General features: G+C 44.3%; 2 protein-coding genes and 1 pseudogene across 2 annotated transcripts; 2 read left to right on the top strand and 1 right to left on the bottom strand.

The window, feature by feature from the left end:
* The first annotated feature begins 634 nt into the window (after positions 1 to 634).
* Positions 635 to 1,449, top strand: LOC123165994 (uncharacterized; annotated as a pseudogene).
* A 1,933-nt stretch (positions 1,450 to 3,382) lies between these two features.
* LOC123165993 (uncharacterized) lies at positions 3,383 to 4,278 on the top strand. The gene has a single exon (XM_044583755.1). The coding sequence runs from the start codon at positions 3,383 to 3,385 to the stop codon at positions 4,112 to 4,114; it is 732 nt and encodes a 243-aa protein (XP_044439690.1). The 3' UTR covers positions 4,115 to 4,278.
* A 910-nt stretch (positions 4,279 to 5,188) lies between these two features.
* Positions 5,189 to 8,388, bottom strand: LOC123165992 (protein HIGH CHLOROPHYLL FLUORESCENCE PHENOTYPE 244, chloroplastic). Its single transcript, XM_044583754.1, has 7 exons — positions 7,874 to 8,388; positions 7,680 to 7,778; positions 7,374 to 7,568; positions 6,863 to 6,955; positions 6,660 to 6,755; positions 6,277 to 6,417; positions 5,189 to 5,576 (listed from the first exon to the last, which is right to left on the bottom strand). The coding sequence occupies exons 1-7, from the start codon at positions 8,357 to 8,359 to the stop codon at positions 5,400 to 5,402; spliced, it is 1,287 nt and encodes a 428-aa protein (XP_044439689.1). The 5' UTR covers positions 8,360 to 8,388; the 3' UTR covers positions 5,189 to 5,399.
* Positions 8,389 to 10,489: the final 2,101 nt, after the last annotated feature.

Genomic DNA, 10,489 nt, shown 5'->3' on the forward strand with positions numbered 1-10,489 from the left:
TACATATGAACCCACTTCGAGAAACATATTTCTAAATGCTAAAAAATCTGAAAATGGTTGCAAGAATACGTCTTCATGTTCTATGTGTGCATAAAGTTTCATGAAAAAATAACTTTTTTTGTGGCGTGTGTAAAAAAGACAAAAAATTATGTCGTGAAACGCTATTTAAAAGCACTGAAATTTGTCTTTTTTACAGAGACAAAATAAAAAGACATTTTTTCACAAAACTTTGTATCCCACACACACATTTGCGAACATGTATGCGTGAAATTTTCTTTTGAATTTTTTTACTTTTTAAAAAGTATTTGAAGTGCATTTTTTAAAAAAATGGGTGCATCATGAGTGCAGGAGGTGCCCTCTCCGTTATTGACACTACATTAATATCAAAAACGTTCAAATATTATGGGACGGAGGGAGTACAGCTCACCGGCCTCATGATCCAGGTCTAAACGCCCGTGCAGATGAGCTTGCCCCCGATAATGGAGGCACAGTTGCCTTGTAAGTTGTAACCTCACTTGCAGAGATGCTACCTGCTGCAGATGGCTGGGGACATAGAAGAAGCACAGCACTCCATCGTCGATGAGATTCTTCTTGTCCATAATGTCGTATATATAGGCAAAAGACATAGCCAGATTTGAACACCATTGCAACACGACTTCTTTCTCTCCTCTTCCTACATCCCCAAAGAAGAAAAGGGACATCAGCTTCCACCTACAGCCATGGCATCCCACCTCAGATCTTCAAGTGTGCCTTCAAGCCCCTGCGCGGGCGAAACCAACGTCGAAGGACAACTTCAGAGCCTAAACACCGCCGTCTCCTCACCCTCTTCGACCATCGAGACAATGCTTGACGGGTTGAGGAGGCTCGTAGATATTTACGACTGCATCGACGGGCTCACAAGCTTACCCAGGAGCCAAGCTCTCATCTGCAAGCCGCGACACAATTGCTGTGGAGCAAGAGCTCGAGCGCTCCCTGGCGTTGCTCGACCTCTGCGACGCGATGCAAGTGAGCTTCTCCGAGCTCAAGGCAAGCGTACAGGACATGCAGCTGGTTGTCAAGAGAGGAAATGATGCGGCTCTTCAGGCCAGGATCCAGTCTTGGTTCCGCCTGATCAAGAAAGCGCAAAAGCAGTTGAAGAAGATCAGCAGAAAGTCTTCTCCGGCTGATGTCGGGAGCTGCAGAGTGGTCAGTCTGTTGGCTGAAGCTAGGGACGTCGCTGTCACAACGATTGAATCCTCGTTGGAACTCCTGTCGAAGCAAATTGCCACGCAGAATTCCAGCAGGTGGTCTCTCGTGTCCAGGGGGTTCCAGAAGAAAAGTGTGGCATGCAAGGAGGAGCAACTGCAGGTGCTGGAGTTGGACATTGTTGATCTTGAGAGCGGAGTCGAGTCTTTGTTCAGGAGATTGATCCAGAGCAGAGTTTCTCTTCTCAATACTCTGAGCTTGTAGAGATCATATACTAACTCTGATCACCTGTGATCGGTGTCCGCCTTTTGGAGGACTTGCTGATCATCAGCACAATTTTGTAACGTGTATACATGGGAGGAATTTGTACATAAACATACTCCATTGAGAAACAAAAACACGGCTTTTTGTCCATTCCCTCGTGTCGACAAGATTGTTTATTCATGGTTTGGTACAATAACCTAAGTTTAGGGCGGATCATTCGAATGATTCGTTCTTCTTTGAGAGAACCAATATGAATTACTTACAAGATGATTATCATTATTGTTTACTATAGACGTAATAGGATTGATTGGTCAAGCTGATCTTTATTCAGATGCCATTTCTCATGCCACCAGAAACAAGCAAAAGATCCTGAGTGTCGGGGTTACAAATATGAGGTAGATCCCAGTATACGAATGGCCCTCCAGAAGGCCATAACCCATCAAAGATACGGCCCAAAAGACATGGGCCAGAGGATATCACCTTTGGCCCATAGGATTCGGAGCCCTAGATATCAAGGACCAAAAGGATGATTCGTAATCCGGCCGAGTCCCTACAGTCGGATTCTACACCCACTGATGGACAAGACCCAGAAGTTGGTCATGAAGATAAAGGGAGTGGTCGGCTAGACCTACAGTCAGCGGCTACCTAGGATACCCTATCAACCATGATGTCTTAATGACAGTGGTTACCCAACGGTGGAATAATCTAGTTAAATACGGCAGTTACTAGCACTAATACCAACCCCCATTATATACCCCCTCCTGGCACAGTCTATATAAGCCGGGAGGGGAGCACCGGGCTGAGGGTTGAGCATTCACATCTTGTGCCTTAAATCAAGAGCTAAGAGCACCACAGGAGTAGGGTATTACCTCCACCAAAGAGGGCCTGAACCTGTATAAACCCTTGTGCATACACTCATCTACACCGCTCGATAGATACGATTGCCTCTACATTCATACCCCTGTAGTATTGTCAGGATTATATCCACGACACTGAGCAACAGATGTTGCTATCATAGCCAAAACATGCCAGCTCAATGTCAAGAGGTTGAGTGTGTAAGCTGCATGAGTTGAGCATAAAAAATACCAACTGAATTAACAACTGCACAAAAACTAGATAACACCTTGTCACCAATAAGACTTGGCTACCAATCCACTATAATATTCTCTAAGCGTGCAACTATGTAAAGATCCGCTGGTAGAGTGAACTAACCTGCTGGCTTTTGTAGGCAATTGTTGGAACATGATAATTCATTGGGAAGATAATTAGTGCACTCAGAAAAATTGAGCTATGCATGAGTGATCAAATTTGTAGGTTGTTGCTTCCAGTACATGGAATTAGCAAACTCCATTAAAATAGTTTAGAGCATGCAACAGAACGAGCTGTCATGCTGATTCTTGCTGCCAAAATCGGAATATAGCATTGTGACTCAGTAGTGGAAAATCAGACAGCACATGGATCATCTCAAGATTGCAATAGATGTGAAATGCTTGTAAGCGCAGCAGGCAGGCGAAACATGCCAGCGATGCCGCACAAGAGGTGATCAGAAACCAGATAAACACGACGTAGCGTTGGAGCCTGGAGAGGTGAAGTCAACTGTTCTTCAACTACCAAAGGCAAAGCTCACCAATGTGGACCAACACACCTGTGCATATGAGTTTGCCCCCAATAATCAAGAAGCTTGGTTGGGAGACATAGGAAAAGCAGCATCCTGTAATGGAGATGGGTGGTATTTGTCACGGCAGCACAACACAGCGTTATCATTGAGATTCTTGCTGTCTAGAGGGTCATGCCATGGCTTCTGCTTCTTTCTGTACATACTTGTATATATAGGGACAAGCCCATAGGCAGAACTCAACACCATCGCAGAGCAGCTTCTCTTATCTTCTATCTCCAGAGAGCAAACGAAAAGACTTCAGCTTCCAACACAATCATGGCACCCCACCTCAGGTCCACGAGTGTGCCTTCCAGCCCTCGATCCGGCGAAACCGATGTCGATCAACAGCTGCATAGCCTAAACACAGCCACCATCTCTCCCTTATCAACAATTGGGACAGTGTGTGTTGGGCTAAGGAGGCTTGGAGACATCTATGACTGCATCGATGAGCTCACATGCTTGCCTAGCAGCCAAATTCTCCTCTGCAAAACGCAGCAAAGGATTTCTGTGGAGCAAGAGCTCGAGCGCTCCCTTATCTTGCTTGACCTCTGCAATGTCGTGCAAGTCAGCTTTTCCGAGCTCAAGGCAAGCGTCCAAGACATGCAGTTGGTTATCAAGAGAGGAGAAGATGCAGCTCTTCAGGTCAAGATCCAGTCTTGGTTTCACCAGATCAAGAAAGTGCAAAAAACGCTCAAGAAGAACACCAAGAAGTCTTCTTCGGCTGATCTGGAGAGCTGCAGAGTGGTCAGGTTGTTGACTGAAGCTAGAGAAGCCGCGGTCACAATGATTGGATCCTCATTGGAACTCCTGTCGAAGCAAATTGCGACATCGAATTCTAACAAGTGGGCTCTAGTATCAAAGGCATTCCAGAAGAAAAGAGTTACATGCGAGGAGGAGCAACTGCAGGTGCTCGAGTTGGACATCGTTGATCTTGAGAGTGGAGTTGAGACTTTGTTCAGGAGATTGATTCAGAGCAGAGTCTCTCTTCTAAATATTCTCAGTTTGTAGACTAGATGTACCAACTCTGATCCCCTGTGATTGGCGTCCGCCTTTTAGAGGATTTGCTGATCACTAGAACAATTTTGCAACATGTGTACATGAAACACACTGTACATAAATATACTCAATTGAGGAACAGACACGGTTATTTATCAAAGTTATATTTTATATTACAATTGCTTAAGTTTTGGATGGTTCACTCAAAAGATTCTATCCTGGGAAGAAAAGACCAAGTTACTTGGAAGATGCTTGTCATTATTGACTATTATAGTCCATAGAAGTGTTTTTCAGAATACAGTTCAAGTGCAACTTAGTTGTTTGGTTTTCAAATAGTCATGTTGCATGTTTAAGAATGTTGTTGATACACTGATACACTCCTTGTGCGGTGGTTCTAAACCTATATAGAAATATGCCAGCTCCAGAACACAAAGTATAAACTTGTATTCCCTGAAAACTAATATAAGATCGTTTAGATCACTAAACTAGTGATCTAAATGATCTTATATTAGTTTACAGAGGGAGTAGTTAGCACACAGCTGGTTCTAACAGAAACATTATCTGTGTCAGTAATTACCAGGCTACACCACATGTATCACAAAGGAAAATGTCCAATTTAAAAACCCAGAGCCAATAAGTTACACTTTCAACTGGAGTCTCGCTGCAATAATCGGAATATAACAAGTGAGGTATTTGATTCTTACTGCAACAACTGGAACATGAATAAATGAGGAACACACTTTAGGCTCCTAAATGCAGAAAAAATAGTGTCCGCCTCTGATACCTTCTTTCAATATCTTTCTGGGTCTGTTGTGACACACATCTGGGACAGAGACTTGACACAAACTCTACGAGATCAAACAGCAAGATTGGTGTTTACCATTCGAAACTTGCTTCCTGTTCATAGGCATGCCTTCTCCAAAGGGCCAACATGATCAAACATGTTTCTTTCATTCTCATGTAGTTGTTTCTGGTTATTTGTCACCGAACAGATTACAAACATATTTACATTCCAGTATATTCTGAACTACTGTTTTTTATTAGTTAACAGTCATGATATAACTCATAGTTTGAGAACAATACGAGTTCACTATGAATTCAGGACTTTTAGACTGCTTTGCATAATTTTTAGATCGACCAAAGTGTCGGGATTCTATACACATCGCCCTAATAAGATTGTGCCTTCTCATACACAACAAAATGAAAAATATACAAGAAAAATTTTAGTCACTCATCTGTGTCTTGGCGCACATATTTGCATCAGAAATATGTCATAATTTTGTTGAAATCCCTCTTTTTAAAAGTATATGTCACTTTGCTTGGACTGTGCCTTGAGACCCTTCAATTTCTTTAATATGTTGGAGAAATAATCTTGTAAATATTTCTCTAAGGTGAGGATATCCTTTGCCTCCACCCCAAGAAGCTGGTATGTCTCATTCATTGGAGCTGAGAAAACAGTGTCGCTGGAGAGCACCTGGATATAAAAATGTAAATATATTGTTAGCCTTCACAGGCTTTGATATATATCTATATCTATACACCACTATATAGTGTACGAATAACTTTGAATATTGGCTGTTGGATGAAGCCAATCCGGCGGTAGAGAGTTGGCAAATCCGAGCATTGTTGGCCATTGGATATCCTCTTCGCTACACTATATTCTGACACGGGTACTATCTAGATGATTCCATGGCTAAGGTTAAGCACAATGCACTATATACACAAAACTAAAAGCACAGACGTCTCTCTTTTGTTCTAGAATCTTCCAGACTTTCTGCTGACTCTTTTCTTCTAGATGAATTGTCATTCCTTTTCTCAAAACACATGCATTTAACATTTATTTTAGATTCTTCCATATTTTAGTTGTCTCAAGATTTTTTTTGGCTCTAAAAGAATTGACATTCATTTTTACTTTATTTTATCTTTTTTTCAAGACTCTCATAGTACTTTCATAAATTTAATTTTGAGTGGGATGGACTACATGTACTAAATCTACATCTTATACTTGATGCATACGTGACTAAATTTACATGTTTACCTGTTATAATGTGATATGTCAATATTTGATCGTACTTTGGTTATCTATAAGCCCCGACGTGCAATACATGTGTACCTTACTAGTATATTACCATTACTGAATTACATGTGCAGTGCACAAAAAGGCCTAGACAAACCTCTGAAAATGCCAGCCTATCAGCCACATCGTTTGTCCACTGGAAGAACCGTGTTAATTGACGAGTAAATCTCAAGACTGCAACAGGGACAGTAGTTACATTGGCATCTTGCCCAGCCAGTCTCTCACATAATGTAATAACCTGGAGAAGGCAAAATAAATAGAATTAAAATATAATAATGTACCAACTTCCATAAGCCATCATTTGGTACATTCTCAAAAGAAAAACAAAATGCATGAATGACTAGATTTGTACATTCCCTATGAAATAGTATGTTATACTAACTACTTATTAATGACAACTCATTAATAAATTTGGTTCAGCAGACCCTACTGAACATTATATATACTTCATTCACTAGAAAAAGCAATAGAGTTAATTACCTCCTGAGTTGTCCAAGCACGTGGTCCAGCAAATGTTAGGAGTTTTTTGCTGGCCTTCTCATTGCGCAAAGCAACAAATGTCAGGCGAGCGACGTCCTATAGTTGCACAGAGAAGGCGCGTCAACAGAAAGCTACTTTGGAGAGAGACTGGTACATAGATATACACAGTTTCATTTTTCCAATGGAAAGGGAGAAAAGATAACCTGGGTGTCCATGTATGCAATCCGAGTCGGAGCATCAGTTCCCCAAACTGACTTCTCTTCTAGTATAGGCACCGCATATTGCCCAATTAGGCCCTAAAACCAAAAAATAGATGGAAATTCATTTCTAGAAACAACTGGCAAACATGAATATGAAAAGATGTATGACATGAGCTTTCAACAACTCCCTCCATCCCATAATATAAGAGCATTTTTGACACCACACACTAGTGTAAAAAACGCTCTTATATTATGGGACAGAGGGAGTATATGTCACCTCAGTGCTTTTAATTTTTACTACTCCCTCTAAAGAAATATAAGGGCGTTTAGATCACTACTGATCTAAACGCCCTTATATTTCTTTACAGAGGGAGTACTTGTTTATGTCTATCATGAACTATGAGCAATACACAGGTAGTTTAGCAAGGAACTGCTTTTGCAATCTAACATCAGCATGAGTAGGAAAGGGAATTTCCTGGCCGAAACAGAAACCCAGGAAAAGGACCGCATCTACCTGCATGAAACCGCACAATCGGATGATGGTGTAATCCAGACCTGTGTCCTGAATAAACCTCTCTGTACAATACTTGATCTCCATCAAGGGGACCTCAGGATGCTTGTCGCAGTTGTGAATGGAGTAGAAGACATACTTCTGAATCCCCATGGCCTTAGCACACTGGATTAGAGCAACCTTTCCTTCCCAGTCTACCTAAATGGAACAACCATCAGCGTCCGAAACACGGAAGTCGTTTAATGACTCACACGGCACAATACCATTCTCCTCTGTATTTTTAGAGATTATTATGCTGATGGCACTTACCGTTCGAATGGGCTCTTCCGGCCGCCCCGTGGCGCAATCAATGACCGTATGAACGCCAACAAGGGTAGCGGGTATCGTCTCTGGCTTGCTGAGGTCGGCCTAATTGAACGCACAGACGATCATGAGACAGAGTCCGCAATTACCTAGAGCAGGAAGAAGCGAAGAGTAAGGTCGGTTGCGCAGTGCAAACCTACATTGACCACGGTGGCGCCCCAGTCCCGGAGGAAGTCGGCGGGCGCCGGGCGGGGCCTGACGAGGCACCTGACGTCGTAGCCCTCGTCCAGCGCCCTCCTGACCACCTGCCGTCCCAGGGTCCCCGTGGCGCCGACCACCAGCACGCTCGTCGGCCTGACGGGCGTCCCCTGCCCAATGCTGATGGGGGCCGCCGCCTGCGCGTTGCAGGTCACGACCAGCCTGCAGCCCGATGAGACGGCACGGGCTGGGTGAGGGCGCGCGCAGGAGGTGGCCCAGGAGAGGGCGGCGCGGCGGCCCGGGGAGGTGAGCCGCGAGGGCAGCGCGGCGGCGAGGCTGGTCGACGTCGCCATTTCGCGCGCGTAGGCTTTGGCGTGGCGTGGCGGAGATGCCCGTGGTTTTGGGTTTGGGCTGGGAAGGGAATGGAGGAGTGGTGGAGAGTGGATGCGGAGCAGCCGATGCCCGTCGCGCCACGTCGTCGCGGCCATCCCGTCATCCGTCTCTGCCCCGTCACGTTCCGTTTCTTACCCGCCACTTGTTGCCCAATTTCGAAAGGAATTTTTTTCTATGAGTGACGAAAGGAAATTTATATGTTAGAGTATCTACAATCGCAATATGCAAAACCCACCCCTAACGAGCCCGCGAACACGCCGGATATGTCCGCAGATAGTGACCGGATATCATACAAAAATCACCCATTGCAAGTTGCAACCTCAAATATGAAATCTACATACTAGCCATGCAGATTAAAAACCTAACTACTACATTACATTTTTTAAACTACTAATCGTCGATGATCTTCGTGTCCGTCTCCGGGTAGATAGGCAACTGTGGCAGCTCCGCCGCGTGCGAAGGCTCCGGTGCATCTCGTCCAAACTAGAGACCAAGAGCTCGTCGATCTCCGCCATCTGCTGCCAGATGAAGCGCCTTTGGACTCCACATAGGCATCATCTGGATGGATTCGAGAATGGCGGTTTGCTCCGCCATCTCCACCGGGCGACCTCAAACTCCGCTATGGCATCCTCCATGCCGAAGCCCGCAGCTAGTTGCTCCTCCTCCGGCCCTGCCGCGTCGTTCGCTTCCGAATCCTCTTCCTCCTCCTACATGGGCTGGGGGTCCTGCTCCGCTTTCGGCTATTGTTGCCCCTCCTCCTCCTCCTCCTCCTCCTCCTCCTCCGGCTCAGGTGAATCTGGAGGTAGACCGGCAGCGACACGAGCAGCGCGCCTGGCCCGGATCTCCTCCTCGATCTGCAACCGATGTTCCGACGTCAACATTGCATAGTTGGTGATCCTTTGCCGGGACATGGTTAGCGGCTACGGAGCGGATGGAAGCTGGCGGCACAGGTGGGAGGAAGAGGGAAGGAATGGGACGGGCTAGGGTTCCGTTGTCGTTGTCTGGCTTAAATAGACGGGCTTGCTCCCTCGGGCAGCACACCATAGCGATGCGACGCGACGCCATGAATGCATCTGCATCAAGAACCGTAGGAGGCGCCCGTCGGACTGCTGGTCTCTGCATCTGACCACGTGGGCCCTTGTGGTCAGTCCGACATGGTGGGCGTGCCCGGGAGCGTCCGGGCCCCCCATATTCGCCCTAGCTTAGAGGCACCTAAGATTTTGGGAAGCAGGGGATAATTCATGGCACATGCTCCCTCCATTATATAGGGCCTATTGTGTTTTTCGAGATTGCCTTTGACTATTGATAAGATTAATAATATATAAGATGTATAATATGAAAATATCATTAGAAGCTCCTTTCACGTAAGAATTTGATGGTATGCTTTGCGTAATTTGCATGTCATATATTATTACTCTAACATGTGATTAAAGGTAGCCACAAAAATGCATTAGGCCCTGTATAAATGGATAGAGGGAGTACCAAACATTTCATTTTCAACAATGACATCTCAAATTATCCATTAAGAGAGAATTAACAGAGGGGCATACAAACAGATAATTTTATGTGTTATTCGATTGTAGACTTATAGTCACATTAATTACGTATTAGCACATTAGATACTTGGACATAGGCAATCAATGTGTTATGTGAGTGAAATCAATGTAGTATACGATGTCCTCGGGTCTTGGTCAATGTTTCTTTTTTCATTAGGAAATTTTTTATTGCACTGTAACGAGACCACACATATTAGATTGATATCCCTAAAAAATATTGGAGTAATTTACATCAATTTGTCTAACATGTGGATCCTCATGCACATCAACATCAGGTGGCATTGTCGACTTCTTTTTCCCATGAAACCACTATTCTCCTCCTCCTCCTTTTCTCCTTCACCATCCATATCGATGACATGGCCGACTCGCAATCCCACCTCTATCCCCACTCATACATCCTTAGAATTTCAAAGGGTTATATTTCACACCATGTTTGCTTTATCAAGGCGTGCCTGCAATTTTCAATCTCTCTTTCCCTCTCGCTCTCTCTCTCCCTCCCTAAACACATTGACATTTTAAATAACGAGGAGTAGATTTAAAGATGAAGTTTTAATTAAACATGATTTTCCATGGTTGTATAAAACTTCCAATGAGTTGTGTTATTTGCTCATCCACTTCTATAGGAGTTTTTTCAGAATAATATGTTCATCTTTCTTTGTCATTTGAAAT

The sequence above is a fragment of the Triticum aestivum genome, chromosome 7D, assembly GCF_018294505.1.
Source record: "Triticum aestivum cultivar Chinese Spring chromosome 7D, IWGSC CS RefSeq v2.1, whole genome shotgun sequence".
NCBI classification, from domain to species: domain Eukaryota; kingdom Viridiplantae; phylum Streptophyta; class Magnoliopsida; order Poales; family Poaceae; genus Triticum; species Triticum aestivum.